We start from the raw sequence: 15,458 nt of genomic DNA on the forward strand, positions 1-15,458 counted from the left end.
AATTTAGAGCTTCCACTGTCGTACTATTTCTTACACTCTTTATCTGGTATATATTTTGTGTATGCATATTGGTTTTGTTCTTAAGCACCTTTTTCTACTTATTGTGGATATAATGAATATTTTATGGATATAATGAATATTTTTTCAGGATCTGGGTGTTTAGGTATTTTTCATAAAACTTAAAGCGTTATATAGTCTCTGTTTCTATGTGGAAACATTTAGGGTAGAGGATGCTGTGGGGACTCCCCATGTGTGAGGTCACCCCTGCCGGGTGGCACTGCCACGCCTGCCGCTGACCTACTTCCTGAGGAACTGAGCATCTGGCTTACCAGTGACACAGGCCTTGCTCCTCTGGGTTGACGACACAAATGGGTTTCTTTGGGCCCTTCTGCAGAGGGACTTTGGCCTTTGCCGGAGTCTGACACACCTCATGGGGCCTGGCGTCTGGCTCGGTGGCTGGCTGGTCGAGGTGGGGACCACTCAGTCTTCCATCCTGGTGTCTGAGCCACAGGGACGGGCTCCTGGACAGCCTTGCACGCCAGCCTGCCGGGCAGCGGGTCATCCTCAGATGGTCACTGAACTGTCCCTGCGGTGAGGTCACCCCCGCGCAGCCCCATGAATGGGAAAGCGCTGTTCAAGATGCTTGGGAGCCAGAGGGCAGTCCGCCCAGTTAGTCACTCAACAAACGCTGTAGGGGTCCCAGTGCCCAGGGCTCAAGGATGGCACAGCCTCCACTCCAGGGCCACAAGCAAACTGTGCCCCATGTATCCAGCGAAGCCCTGTGTTCACGTCACCCACTGCCCTTCGGACCTAGAGATGCCTCCGTCCCCACAGGGCCACGTTCTCCGAGCCTCCTCGTCAGACTCCACTGGGTCGTGAAGCCCACTGGGGCCAATCAAGACAAATGACTCACAGTAACCCACACGCTCCCCTCTTCCCACTGTCAGTGGAGCGTGAGCTGCAGTCAGCAGGACTGTAAGTTTCCTCAGCGGCACTGCTGCCCACAGGGTTGTGGTGAGGACTAAAGGAGCTAATCCACATCAACCCAGCATAGTGCCTGGTGCAGAGGAAGTAGTTGATAAATGTCAGAATTATTGTAAAAACCTATTTAAAAGCAGAAACGCAGAGCTGCCGGTGGGGAGGGCCCTGAGAAGGGTGGGCAGCAGTGCTGAGCAGTCAGGACCCGCAGCAGCAGCCCCGGGCCCTCCCCACAGCTGCTGGGCCCGAGATGCTGGAGGGTTTCAGCGAGCTCCCGGGCGGGGCCGGCTCGTTGGGGAAGCCCTCTGAGGTGCTTCTGGGTGGGTGCTGATGGCCTGACCAGCTGGCCGGGACCTCAGACAAGCTGGATCACTGAGGACTCCATCTTCCCTGCACATCTCGCTCAGAAAGGCGCCCGTGGTGACAGGTCCCGCCGCACCCCTTCCATCTGGGAGAAGAGCCCAAGTCGCCTCTCCAGAGGACGACTGCTGGGGACGGAGGGTGGCCCCGATGAACCCGGTGTGACTATTCAGTCCCCCAGGTGAGCCTGCACAGGGGGCCTTGCTCTGGAAGTTAGAGAGACCGATGGCCTTAGAGTCCCTGTGGTCAGCAAACTGCGGCTTGCGAGCCACATGCGGCTCTCTGGCCCCTTGAGTGTGGCTCTTCCTAAGCCTTAGGAGTACCCTAATTAAGTTAATAACAATGTACCTACCTATATAGTTTAAGTTTAAAAAATTTGGCTCTCAAAAGAAATTTCAATCGTTGTACTGTTGATATTGGGCTCTGTTGACTAATGAGTTTGCCGGCCACTGGCCTTAGACTAGACGAGCCCCATGACCAGCTCACCTGGGAAGAGGAGGTGAGGGCGCCTGTGCGCAGCCACTCTCACTGAATTTAAGTCAAACTTAGGGAGAGAGCACACTGGGAGAAGGTACCTGGAACTGATGCCCCGATGTGGGTTTCCCTCACAAAGCTCGCTGCTCAGTGCGGAGGATGAAAAGGGCCTCAGTCCTGTAAGCTGAGCGCCCGGGCGAAGCATCTTCAGTGCTGTCTCATCAGAGGGGGGTGAGGGAATATCTGAAGCATCAACTAATAGACGGGAGACATACAATTACCACAGAGACAGATATAGAGCCTGTTTATTGCGTAACTAGCAGGCACAAATTCCAAAACAATTTTACAACGCTTAAAGGGTTGTACAATAATTACAGGAATAGAATGTACAATACAAATGAAAAGTAAGTGCAGAAGAGGGGGTGACATGGATAAAACACATTTCCATAAAAGGCATTTCAGTATTCCTATGCAGCATTTTTCTTTCGTAAAAACAAGGGCGACCTTCAACCAGGACGAGGAGGAAAATGCTATGTCTGGGAGCGCGCAGCTGCTGTGGGGACCACCTGGCTGCCTTGCTCCTGGCTCCCAGCCTAGAGGGCCGAGGCCCCGGACAGCTCCCGAGTGTGCATTTGCCCGACTGCTCTTTGGCAAATAAGAACCATTTGCATTGAGGCAGAGGTGCCTTCAGTTCCCGGAGCTGGGGGTGGAGCCGCCTCAGCAAGTGCCCGTTGTGTAAAGGGCACCTCTGACCTACCGGCTCTGGGGGAGGGGGTTGAGAACAGGGAAAACATGACATTAGGATACAGACATTAGTGCAAGGCTGTGGGACCCGTGTGCAAAAAGTGGTGAGCATCGTGCAGACACGGGGCGGTCTGCCCCAGGACAGAGAGCCTGCGACGCGGGCCTCACTGAGGCTGAGGCTGAGGAATGGGCGGTCGGAGAAGGAAGCTGGCGGCCCTCCTAGCACCGTGTGTCTTGCCACCTGGAACTCCTTCCTGGAGTTCTGGCGCTGTGGTCAACAGCAAACCCTGCGGTGTTCTTACAACCGAGAACGCAGGGCTCCGCGTTCCGGGACTTCCTCTGGGGCAGAAGCAACGCCCTTCATCGCAGGTCCTCGTGTCCAAGGGAAGACATCGCTGCGCCCATCGCAGACGACTCATTATTCAGAAACCTGTCCTCCGGGGGCCACAGCCACCAGCTCAAGAGCGTGCTGGGCCTTTCCTGAGGACCCAATGCGCCCAGTAGGAGGGCGGGTGTTGGCAGGAAAGAGGGACACTGAGTGTGCAGCATGCAGAGGCGGCTTTCTGACAGGGCTGGAGCTGCAGGTAGGAGCATCCCTCAGCACCGACGGCACTTAGGGTGGCACTTAGGGTGTGCGCATCAGCAAGTGGACGAGTCTTCTGGAGCTTGGACCCTTTCCCCAGGCTACTCAGTGACGTGAAGCCGGCAGGAGCGTCCACACAGTGACTCAGTCAAGCAAACACCCTCAAGGTGCTCCTTTCATGACAGTTTACGGTCAAGCTATGAAGGTGACTGTGAATCAAACAGTTCTGTGACAGTGCAGGCATGTTCAGCATGTATTTAGGCAACTTTGATAATTGTGACTTCTCACACGTGTGAAGGAGCACTACGGGACAGAATATATGGGTAAAGCAAGGAAAGGGTGGCCGCATACGGGCACGGCTCACAGGCTAACCCAGGTGGGACTAGGGAAGCCCGACTCGCACCCGTTTGCAGGGCCCCAGGGCAGAGGCTGTGCGCGGCGGCCTTGAGACCACAGCTCACCCACATGTGCTGCGAAAATGTCTGCAGGAGTCGCCAGCATTTATAAACAGAGAGATGGCACAAAAACATCCAGATTCCTGGAGTCTCTTGAGAAATAAATGCTCTGGCAACCCTGGATCCACTTTTCCACCTGGCAGCCCGAGTGGAGCTGGGGGCTGCTGTGCCACTGGGTGTGCCCTGGCCCCCTGATGCCCTGCCCCGCCCCGTACCTGGCTCACCCCATTCCTCTTCCTCGCGGCGGCCTGGCCTCTGGTCTAGGTCAGGTCTGAGGCCCCACACAAAGCGGCTGCAGTCAGCAGGTACAGGAATGTGCTCGGCACTCAGAACAAGAAAGGTCTCTCCAGCCACTGAGGAAACACCTCAGTATGTCCCAGAGCTCACACCTGTGCTCTTCCATAGCTTTGGGGCAGCTGCTAGTCAGCAGAACACTCTCTAAGAAATTCTTGAAAGCTGATGTCCAATTTTTAAAAACCAGTGCGATCGTGAAAAAGAAATAAACCCAGATGACTGTATACATCTTACCTCACAAGAAGTCCTTAAAGGGGACGAGCTATGCGAAGCAGGTCGCAAGAAGGCTTTACGTGGTCAAAGGAGTGACCGAGTTTCAGATGAGAGAGGTGCCATACAAGGTCCAGGCGCAGAGGGTTTCTCTTCCCCTGTTCACGGTACTGACGGGAGGGGGTCCAGAGGAGCTATGGCCTGGGCGCTGCTCCTCCCGCTGTCCGCAGGAAGGGAAGTCTGGTTTCCTGTGATAAGGCAGAGCAGTAGACCACGTGTGGTAACACGGCGGTGCCCCTACCAGGGCGTGGCCAAGTGACACACGGCGTGGAGGATGAGTGCTTATCTGATGCCACGGAGACTTCAGGATGAGAGTAAAATAGAGAAGATCAGACAGAGAAATTAAAGAACATCTCACGATAGCACAGCGAAAAGAAATGGAGCACTTCATTGTTTCCTTCCAAGAGAGATCGTTATACTATTTTTAGAAAGTGGCAAAGTCCTCCTCATACATGCTTGGAGATACTCCAAACTTAAGAGATATTTGCAACAGGTTAGAAAATTCACTTATTGCACAGTGCTTGGTAGGGAACAGATAATGTTGAATTTTTTTTTTTTTTTTTACCCAACTCTCTCAAGAAAATGTTTTACTAAAACATCTCACTTAGAGTTTTAACCATAGGCAGGGAGTTTTAAGGGCTGGATAAATGGTAACGAACTTGCAACAATGAAGCTATGCTTTTGGATGTCCATGAGCATGAGCTCAACAGTCACTGACAGCACAACAGAACATCAGAAAAACTGGCAAACAGTCAGTCACAAAGTAAGGCAAGTGGGTTAAATTAATAATTGAAAATTTGTTAGAAAACATGCAAAAATAATACTGAGTCTTTTTCAAAAAAGTTTTAAGCTTTCATTAAATGTTTGTTCTGGTAAAAATCGGGAGTTCCACATCGACATATGTAACGGGACTGTGAAAGCCCAGGAAACGGCCCGCTCCGCCGCTCAGTTGTTGTTCTCTTTGGTGGTGATGGTGACCAGCTGTTTGGCAGCCTTGGCGATGTCGTACGCACACTGGATGACCTGCTGTGTGGCCAGCTGGATGTCCGCGGGCGGGCTGCAGTCCCCGGGAAGGGTCTTCTTGCATTCTGACTGCAGTCGGTAGGCACTGGATGTCAGTAAGCGAAGGGAAGTCCTCACCATGTCAGACTTGGGTTTCTAAACAGAAAACACAGCCGTTGGCCATGAAGTGTAGGGAGGACATCCGAGAGGGGGAACATACATTCTTCTGAAAACAACTTCAGCTGCTCCCCAGTGAGAGCAGTTTTGTCAGGCACCTTTCAACGGGGGCTCAGAGCGCTGCAAGCTTTGCCACCCCTGGTGGCTGTGAGATGCCCAAGTGCTCTAACTCAAAGGTCAAAGTGCGTGCAGTATCATTTTCGTAGGATGTGCTGTTCTGAGGTATTATTATTCCACTTGGGTGAAATATTCCAAATTTTATTTTATTAATTTTATTCTATTAATGCTTTGTTTTTATTCTATTAACCCTTTGCGGTCGTCTGTCTACTCTCAGCCACCAAAGCTTTTTTACCGTTCCGGTCGTATGCCTGCTCTCAGCCACCACAGCAAGGAACCGTACGAATCTTAACTCTATTCATTCCTGTATCAGTTCATAATTTCTCTGAAGGCTCTTAAGTGTCTAAGCGACCTTGTCACGAACCAGAACGTTGCCCTGACAAATCGGAGATATCGAAACTCAATACAAACAAACGCGGTCGTTCCACACTCGCCATGCAAAACACCGTGGCGAGCCAGTCGCCTTTTGAGAGCGAAGAAATCGACAAGCTTTGGAGATACTTCGCAGAATTTCAAATAAAGCTTAACAAATTACGTTTAACTGTAATTAGGCATTCTCGCTTGTTAAGATATTTCAAAATAATACTCCAAAATGGCAAAAAGAAAGTTACTGAAAGAAGTGTACTGCGGATCTGAAAGTAACAATGAAGAGTTTTATTTTGGCACCTTGAATACCGACTCTGACGTAGAAAGTGATAACGTTTGTAGTGATTCTACTAGCAGTGACGTAGTTCCAAAAAAGAATTAATAAATCTTGTTTATCCTTATAATCTCGCATGTTATGTATCACTGCTCTTTCAATGGAAATTAATTACGACCAGTACGACACCCATGTCCAAATTTAATACGACCGCAAAGGGTTAATGCTTTGCTTTTTAGCACTGGGTTCAGACATTCTTGTCTTATTAAAACCAGTATTCATGTAGAACAAAAATATTTCAATGCTGTATCTGACTGTTTACAGATGTAAGACTCTTTGTGCCACAAAAAGAATAATGTGCTATCAAGGTAATGAAGAAATTTCTTGCAGTTTTTTTAAAAGGATCTGAACCAAGTAAGTAGGAAGTGACTTACTTTGGGAAATAATGCTGCCATTTCTGTAACAGCCAGGTGTATCCTCTCTGAGCAGGGAGTATAACTGCAAGAACATTGAAAGGTTATTCAAAGACAGTAAAATACAGAGGCAGAAACACTCAGGGGCTAGCACAGGTTCCATGTACATTCCCTTAATGAAGGGGCTGAGGCCGAGGCTAGCCACTGTGGATCCCACACCAACAGGAGGCACCTGGTTACAGATCAGGGTCCCCCTCTCCTTTCTTGAAAGTTCATTCCATCTGACAAAACAGTCTCCAGGTCTGAAGCATAGGCAACATTACACTACTGGCCAGGTGGGGCCACATAACAGTCTGCAAAGATATTCACACCCCCTCAAGCCGGCCATTTACTTCTCATCATCCCAATTTCTTGAAAGCAAAGTAAGGATTTCCATGCAAAAGGCCACAGAAGCTAAAAATAAAGTACTAAAAAAAAGACCTTAGAATTGGAGCCTACACCTCAACACTTAAAAACTAACAGACAGCTCGGCTGACTTGGCTCAGTGGTTGAGCGGTGACCTATGAACCAGGAGGTCATGGTTCCATCCCCGTCAGGGCACATACTTGTGGGTTGTGGGCTCATTCCCCAGTGGGGGCTGTGCAGGAGGTAGTCCAATCAATGATTCTCTCTCATCACTGATGTTCCTATTTCTCTCTCCCTCTCCCTTCCTCTTTGAAATTAATATAAATATATTTTTAAAAAGCAAAAACCTACAGACATTTCTAAATTCCTTCAATTCAATGCATCTGAACTGTTGGGATGTCTAAAGCTTTACTTTGGACAAAGAGGAAGCACTGATATCAGCGTCATCTACTTGCTCAATCACTTATCCACTTCCTAATAAAGTTACCAGGACTTTGTAATAAAATGCTACGGCCCTAACCGGTCTGGCTCAGCGGATAGAGCGTCAGCTTGTGGACCAAAGGGTCCTGGGTTCGATTCCGGTCAAGGGCACATACCTCAGTTGCAGGCTCTTCCCCAACCCAGACCCTGGTCAGGGCTCGTGCAGGAGGCAACCAATTGATGTGTTTCTCTCACATTGATGTTTCTCTCTGTCTTTCCCTCTCTCTTCCACTCTCCCTAAAAATCAATGGAAAAATATCCTCAGATGAGGATTAACAAAACAAAAACAAAAACAAAAACAAATAGCTATGAGCACAGCCAGCACTCTGCTTCTGGACAAGCTCAAAGACAACAAAGTGCATTAAATCTGCCCATCCTCATACTGTCGTTCAGGCCTGACTGCGTGCCAGGCTCCATTCTCAGTGCCTTGCAAAGACTCACATAATCCAACAGCCCCATGAGGTTGCACTACTATCACACCCATTTTTCATATTAGGAAACTGAGTCCTGGAGAGGCAGAGAACTTGTCCAAGGTCCTGCAGCTGGTGAGAGAGCAGAACTCAACCCTGGCCCTCCAGCCTCCAAGCCCAGAACGCTCACCGCCAACTACAGGCCTCTCCTGGCACGAGGCCATGAATTCACACTTTTTTAATAGCAAGCCTCTTTTCACTGATGACTGGTGATTCTGACTTCTTGGGTGATGAGAATTGGAATATTTGAGACTTTGGTTTCATTTAGGGTTATTATTGGCATTACAACAAGCAACATATGGGCTAGTTTCTTGCACCTTAAAAATGTTATATTTCTGTCCTTAGTACATGTTAAAAGGTGCAGAGACAAAGAGAAACTGAACGTGGTGTTACGTGACAGCTCTTAGGTACCACACTGCCCCCAGCCTGGGTATTGCTTCTAGAAACGACCCACAGTGCCCAGGAGGGAGACGGGCACGGGGAAAGTGCTAGGAGCCTGTCGCAGGTTTGGAAACATGGTGTGAGCACAAAGGCCGGCCTTACACAGGAAGCCACACGGCTACGTTCTAAAATCGTCCTCCTGGACAAAAAGCCAAACGTCCTTCAGCACCCACCTAGTGCCTAACACCTCCAAGAAACATTCTTTCCCCATTTTTTAGCTCATAAAGTTGGCTTCTGCTTAAAAACTGTCATCAGCAACCTCTGCACTTCATCTTTGTAAGAAATCTAGTATCGAAACCATTTTAATAAAGACTGCCTCCATTTTAATAACTATGTATGGTGCCAGGTGGGGGATACTTTGTAAATTATATAAATGTCTAACCACTAAGCTACACACTGGAAACTAATATAAAATATTACTGGATGTCAACTGTAATTGGGAAAAAAACTTATTCAGAAAAAAACGACTGCTTACATTTTAATGAAACCATCACATCTCAAGAAAATGATTTATATTATTTCAAAATGCCTTCATATGGGAAATCCTCACTTTTAACTTTGTGAGCAGTTAGAACCACACACCATGTAATAGCAAAAATGCCAATGCATAAGGAGTTATTTAACTTGCCAATTTCAAGGGGCAACAATCCATCTGGTCACACAGACACTCAAAGGAAAAGGCAAGGCCCCCAGCAACCCCTGTACCAGACCTAACGTGCCTGCACTAGTACATCCATTCATATCACATTTACTGAGAACCACATCCATCTGGAGTTGTATGTTATCCATATGAGTTTTACGTTTTGCTGGTTAGGGTTTTCATGTTGATCCAAAAATATAATTCACCCTTTTCCCTCGCTACACAGAGAAGACATTCTTCCTCAGGACATCTCTCAAAGACTCATTCCTTGTAAGATATTTGTTTTTTGTTTTGTTTTTTTTTAAATATATTTTATTGATTTTTTACAGAGAGGAAGGGAGAGAGAGATAGAGAGCCAGAAACACTGATGGGAGAGAAACATCGATCAGCCGCCTCCTGCACATCTCCTACTGGGGATGTGCCCACAACCGAGGTACATGCCCTTGACCGGAATCGAACCTGGGACCTTTTAGTCCACAGGCCGACACTCTATCCACTGAGCCAAACCGGTTTCGGCTCTTGTAAGATATTTGAGGAAAGTCCTCAATAAGCCACAAAGGGAGCACACAGATTAAAGAGAAAGGCCTCCTCCCTTATCAGAGGGAGTTCACGTTCACAACTTCAAACTGTTACCTGTCCCCAAAAGGGCTTTGTGCCTGATATGCAGTGACCCTGAACTGTGTGATTTCCTGTGTGTGAGTGTGAGAGAGACACAGGCAGGAGTAGAGCCAGGCTGAGGTACGGCCAGGGGCTGAGGGGAGCTTGCCTAGACCAGAGGGACCAGGACCAAGCCTGAATGTGTCCACACGGGCTATTGGTCTACTTAACATAACACAAGCGATGGACTAACAGGAGGAAAAGGCATGGGTTTAATTAGTACAACACAAGGTTGTGAATAAAAGCATCTTGAGCACGTAAGTAACCAGAGATTTTAAGAGAACATCAAACAGATTGTAAAATATAAATTTTCTACACCAGTTCTGGCTTAAAGCAAAAGAATGAGCTAATGATTAAAATCTTCACATCATTCTCTCATGGTCTTTTTTTTAAAGCTCACAGAGCATATTTTTTCCATTGATTTTTAGAGAGTGGAAGGGAGGATGGGGAGAGCGAGAGAAACACTGATGTGAGAAACACACAGCGATTGGTTGCCTTCTACACATGGTTGAAGCAGGGCATCGAACCTGCAACCGAAAAAAAAGAAAAAACAAACAAAAAAGAACCTGCAACCGAGGCATGTGCCTTTGACTGGGAATCGAACCGGAGACCCTTCAGTCCACAGGCTGATGCTCTAACCACAGAGAAACCAGCCAGGACTCTCAAGGTCTTAAAAAAGAAATCAGATCATGACATTTATTGAATAAATCTGTACACTATAAAGTAAAAAATTTCCAAATTGTACCAAGCACCATACTGCGATCGTTGAACCCAGAAATGGCGGTAGGGCAGGTATTTATATTTTTGACAACTACCAAAGAGAACAATGCAACGCAAGCACATGAAAGTAGGATGTCACCCAGAACAGTTAACTGAACGGAAGTTCTCAGAGGAGAAAAGGATGAGTTAGAACAAGAGCCAGTCCCTTCCTGTGCTAAGAAGTGGCTCTGCTCGATATGGTTCTGCTCAGAGTGAGCAGACAGTTACGTGAATGGTGATTTGAGCAACTTTTATCGGTAAACCACTTGTGCCTTAGATGTTTCATACAAATACAAGCAGAGGCACACACGGGAGACATAAGAAATCAGGTGCCTTTCAGGGTATCTTTTACGTCGGCAAACTGGCTGGCTAAGGCGATCACAGGGAGCAGTGGTGCTGGGAAGAATCAAGGGCAAGTTCTCAGGAGCTTCCCTCCCTTCTCTGCCTAGAACTAGGAATATCACTGTCCCAACGACACAGCGATTATATTCCTAGTGACATTTATTTTCAGAGTACTTCATAAGAGGAATGAAAAACTGAAAATACCATGTAAAAAAACAAACCCACATTTACAAATTTGTTCTTAAACCTGTTATGTAAACCTGAAATTTTCAAAAACCTTTAAAATCAGGACATTGAAAAAACTCCATTCCTGACCGGAGCAGCACCTCTGGGGCAGGTGCATGTTCTCCCAGGCAGGACCTAAGCCCTTACCTGTCATGTTTATTTTCTTGGGCTGCTCTTAGGAGCTCCTGGATGTTTTTGGTGATCTGCTCAGTTTTCCGGATGACGTCTTCGGTGCTGGGGAGGATGGGGCTTGGGGCCGTGGAGGGTTCTGCCATATCTGGTACTGAGCCATCACCTTGCCACACCATACTCCTCTGCCTTCCCTTCCTGCTTGACCTGTGGACATGACAGAAGAGGCTAATGCAGCAGGTGCTTATCTGCGGTTTCTGTTTCTAGGAGCCACTGCCGTGCATCTGCTGAACACAAGAGCAGGCTGCTTTTGTGTTCCCCTTTCTCCTGTCTGGCAGGAGACTCATGGTAAGGCTGTTTCACCAACAGGCAGCCACAGCTCACATGGAGGCTCTTCCATTCACCACAGGGCTGGAAATGAAGACTCTTGTAGAAAGGGTAAAGATGGGGAAAGGGAGGGAATAACTGGAATGGGGAGGGCGCATCATTATAAAGCCATCTCTGAGTCAGTCCCATGGGGTAAAAATGCAGAATATAACCTAACAGCGACTTAAAGTGAAGTACTGATTTGAAGCACATTACAGAGACTTAGAGACATAAAATATGCTAGTAAAGGAAAAAAAGCCGCCTGTGGCAATAATGTGTGATGCGGTGTTGAGCTATGAACTTATGCCCCAATATTTTAAGACTTTATGGGTCTGGAAATAGAGAAAAGGGGGGCAGGTGATGAACTACGTCTCCTGACCACGGCTAGCTAGACATCTGGTTTCAGAGCCCGACCCCCGGCACATCCTTCTGCAGCTGTACCCCATGTCCTCTGGGTCCGTGTCGTTGGGGGTGTTGTCATAGTCACTTTCAGGCGTGCTGTTCTGCTTCTCCAGTCTGGACGCCTACAAGAGAAAAAAGGGGCCCGTTGGTTCGGAGCATCAGACACTCCTGAGGAGCTGCTCTTCCCCAGGAATCATCACCTGCATGGCCCAGATCTCATTTGGGACGGAGCCAACCCTTTATTGAAAATCTAGTAAAAGATGAACAGTGGCCGAAACCGGTTTGGCTCAGTGGATAGAGCGTCGGCCTGCGGACTGAGAGGTCCCAGGTTCGATTCCGGTCAAGGGCATGTACCTGGGTTGCGGGCATATCCCCAGTAGGAGATGTGCAGGAGGCAGCTGATCGATGATTCTCTCTCATCGATGTTTCTAACTCTCTATCTCTCTCTCTCCCTTCCTCTCTGTAAAAAAATCAATAAAATATATTTAAAAAAAAAAAAAAGATGAACAGTGGATACAAAAATACTTTTTCCTTTTTTGCACCATTCTTAGCTCAGTGGCTACTCCATAAGCAGATCCTTGGTACAAACTAATGCAGACACACAAGCAACACCCACACTTAGTTCTCCAAGGAATATGAGTGTAACTACAATACGACAAGTCCCACTGAATAGCAAAATGCCAACGCTTTGATACCCATCGAACTTCAGCACTGGAAGCTGCCTGCAGATTATCTACTAGTAGTCTTAACACCAGGTGAGAAAATGACACACCCAAGGCCAGACTCAGCAGAAAAACAGGACCTAGAGCCCAGGCCTCTTGCTACCTCCAATATCCCATGCCTGGGCGCTGAGGCTCACCAATGCTCAAAACACATATGGCTCTCTAGGAACTCTTCAGAGGGGTTTTATCAGACCAGAAAACTAGTATTGTTAATTGATTGCCACATGTTGTTTGTGAATCAAAATAGCTTAACCTGGTGTATACTTGATTTCCAACCATTTTTATCTGTTTCTCAAAACACCTAACCCTCAAAATATAAAGATCTGATGCAATTGTGGAAATTAAAAAATGGGTGGCAGATTTAAGAGGAATGGTAAAAATGTGTTGAGCAAATGGCAGCACAGCTAAGTATAGGGCCTTCCAGGGTGACAAAATTTGAAGGGGACCACACTCCCTTGAAGTACAGTGGGGCCTTGACTTACGAGTGTCCCGACTAACGAGTTTTTTGAGATACCAGCTGTCTCTCAGCAGATTTTTTGCATTGAGTTGACAAAGTAATTTGAGTTAACGAGCTCCTTAACGAGCTCGGTCTCAGAACGAATTAAACTCTAAACTCATTAAGTCAAGGCCCCACTATATTTAGTAAACATGGGTTTCCCTCAGTATGTACTTCATCCATAATGCTTGAGAACGTCTTCATCTAGAATAGAAATCAGTGGAAGCTGATTTAAAACCTAAACTGATTACTTCGAAAAATACAAATCTAAACTATTTCCAGCTCTACACCTTGAATTTAATCCGAGTTAATAAAAACATGTGACTTAAGGAATTGTACTAATGCTGCAATAAAATGTGGCTAAAGAAATAGCTAAAAAAAAAAAAAAAAAAAAAAAAGAGAGAAAGAAGGAATTGCTATACAATTGTTCCTTAAAGAATACAGGCTGGTGTGGCTCAATGGTTGAGCGCCGACCAAAAAGTCAGTGGTTCGATTCCTGGTCAGGCACATGCCCGGATTGCTGGCTTGATCACCAGTAGAGGGCATGCAGGAGGCAGCGGATAGATGTTTCTATCTATCTCTGTCCCTTCCTTTCTCTCAAATAAAAAAAAAAAAATACATATTTTTTAAAAAGAATACAGGATTGATTTTTTTGAGAAAGAGAAACACTGATTAGTTGTTCCATTTACTATGCATTCATTGGTTGATTCTTGTACGTGCCCTGACCGGGGATCAAACTTGCAATCTTGGCCTATCGGAACGATGCTCTAACTAACTGAGCTACCCGGCCAGGGCCACAAAAATTTTTTTCAATTGACCTGCACAGTTCAATTGACCCACATAGTTCAGACCCACGTAGTTCAAACCCACATTGTTCAAGGGTCAACTGGTGGTTGGACATCTGCATATGCAAAGGGCCAACCTGAGTGATAATCAGATTTTTGAATGCAGGGGCGGTCGGTGTCCCTAACCCCCATGTTGTTTGAGGGTCAGCTGTAAACTGAGAGCCTTGTTTAAACATCTGGAGACTCTACAGTTTCATCCAAAAGAGTGGCTACCTTAGAGTAAGTCAGTGTAAGAAAAATCCACATAAAATGTAATTATTTGCTCCTTACTGGTAATGCTGCCTGGTCCTCTGAAGGCCCTTATGTGGACAGGCAAGGCAGCCAGCCCCCAGGTGGAAGGCTCCTAAGTTCACATCACATTTTGCTCACTATCCTCATGGCTTCGCTGTCCTCTCCCAGGGAAAAGGCTCTTTCTCTGTCTGCTGGTCTTCTGCGTTCCCCCCAAATGCTCTATTTGGTCCTAGCCACTTTAACAGAAGACACCTGTGCTGGCTCCTAAAATTCATACTTTATCCACTCAAATTCATCTGGCAAATGATTAAAAGTGTTAGAGAGTTTAAGTTCTGTAAATTGACTATAACTTTTAACATCCCTTCGCTTATATCTCCTACAAGAAAGCCATTTCTGCTTCACTTGCTGCCCATTTATCTGGCTTCATGAATCAAGCCGTGAGTCACTGGCCACTGGAAGTCTAGATGGAAGACAAAGGCAGGCCCTGTGTCCAGTGCAGGAAGCAGGCTCTTCACAGGTGATTTCAAAAACAAACACCCATCTTACCTTTCACAGGGAATGTTTGACCAATCTTTAAATTTATTTTCCTTCAGTTTTTATACACACACACACACACACACACACACGCACGCACGTAAATGTAATAAAAAGACTTGCATTTAAATAATTATTCTGGAAAATTCATCCAGAGCTGTTCCAGTGGAAAAATCTAGAAAACAGAATTAAGCCCAGAAAATCCCACATTTTATAATGGATGTTTTTGCCTTCCTTGATATAAATTTGATAATTACAAATCAAATGCACTACCCTCACAATGATCAAAAGTACCAAGTTTCATTTAAACATTTGAGAAGAGTAATAACTCATATGTCTATAAAAGTCCTCAGGAAACGTGTCTCCAGCACTGAAAACAATGTTTGGCAGGAAATCAGTTACTTACAAATTAAGTCCTTCGTTATTGTCGACAAAAACATATATAGGATTTCAAGTTAGCCAGCATTTAATTTTGTGAAAAATGATTGTGAACATGCAGAGGTAAGATCCATTAGTTAAAAGTGCTGCTCTCTCAAAGCTGTTAATAGAAAAGTTACCGTATAGCTCAGCGGTTCTCAACCTGTGGGTCACGACACCTTTGGAGGTTGAACGACCCTTTCACAGGGGTCGCCATCGAAAAACACATATATAATTACATATTGTTTTTGTGATTAATCACTGTGCTTTAATTATGTTTAATTTGTAACAATGAAAATACATTCTGCATATCAGATATTTACATCATGACTCATAACAGTAGCAAAATTACAGTTATGAAGTAGCAATGAAAATAATTTTATGGTTGGG

At 46.3% G+C, this 15,458-nt stretch overlaps 1 protein-coding gene and 1 long non-coding RNA gene across 6 annotated transcripts in view; both read right to left on the minus strand.

Annotated features, from left to right (window-relative positions):
- Positions 1-2,101: 2,101 nt before the first annotated feature.
- On the minus strand, positions 2,102-4,111 carry LOC308535297. The gene is made up of 2 exons (XR_013997246.1): positions 3,810-4,111; positions 2,102-3,442 (listed from the first exon to the last, which is right to left on the minus strand). It is a non-coding gene; the product is annotated as an uncharacterized lncRNA (long non-coding RNA).
- A 416-nt stretch (positions 4,112-4,527) lies between these two features.
- Positions 4,528-15,458, minus strand: part of GIT2 (GIT ArfGAP 2) — a 50,278-nt gene continuing 39,347 nt past the window's right edge. For all 5 annotated transcript variants that reach the window (XM_081114115.1, XM_081114113.1, XM_081114117.1 and 2 more), the window contains 4 exons: positions 11,863-11,945; positions 11,074-11,262; positions 6,529-6,592; positions 4,528-5,316 (listed from right to left, as the gene is read on the minus strand). In XM_081114115.1, the coding sequence (XP_080970241.1) occupies positions 5,104-5,316; positions 6,529-6,592; positions 11,074-11,262; positions 11,863-11,945 (549 nt within the window). In that variant the 3' untranslated portion in view covers positions 4,528-5,103. The remainder of the gene's footprint in view (positions 5,317-6,528; positions 6,593-11,073; positions 11,263-11,862; positions 11,946-15,458) is intronic.

Source organism: Myotis nattereri, assembly GCF_964212035.1.
Source record: "Myotis nattereri genome assembly, chromosome: 19".
Lineage (NCBI taxonomy): Eukaryota > Metazoa > Chordata > Mammalia > Chiroptera > Vespertilionidae > Myotis > Myotis nattereri.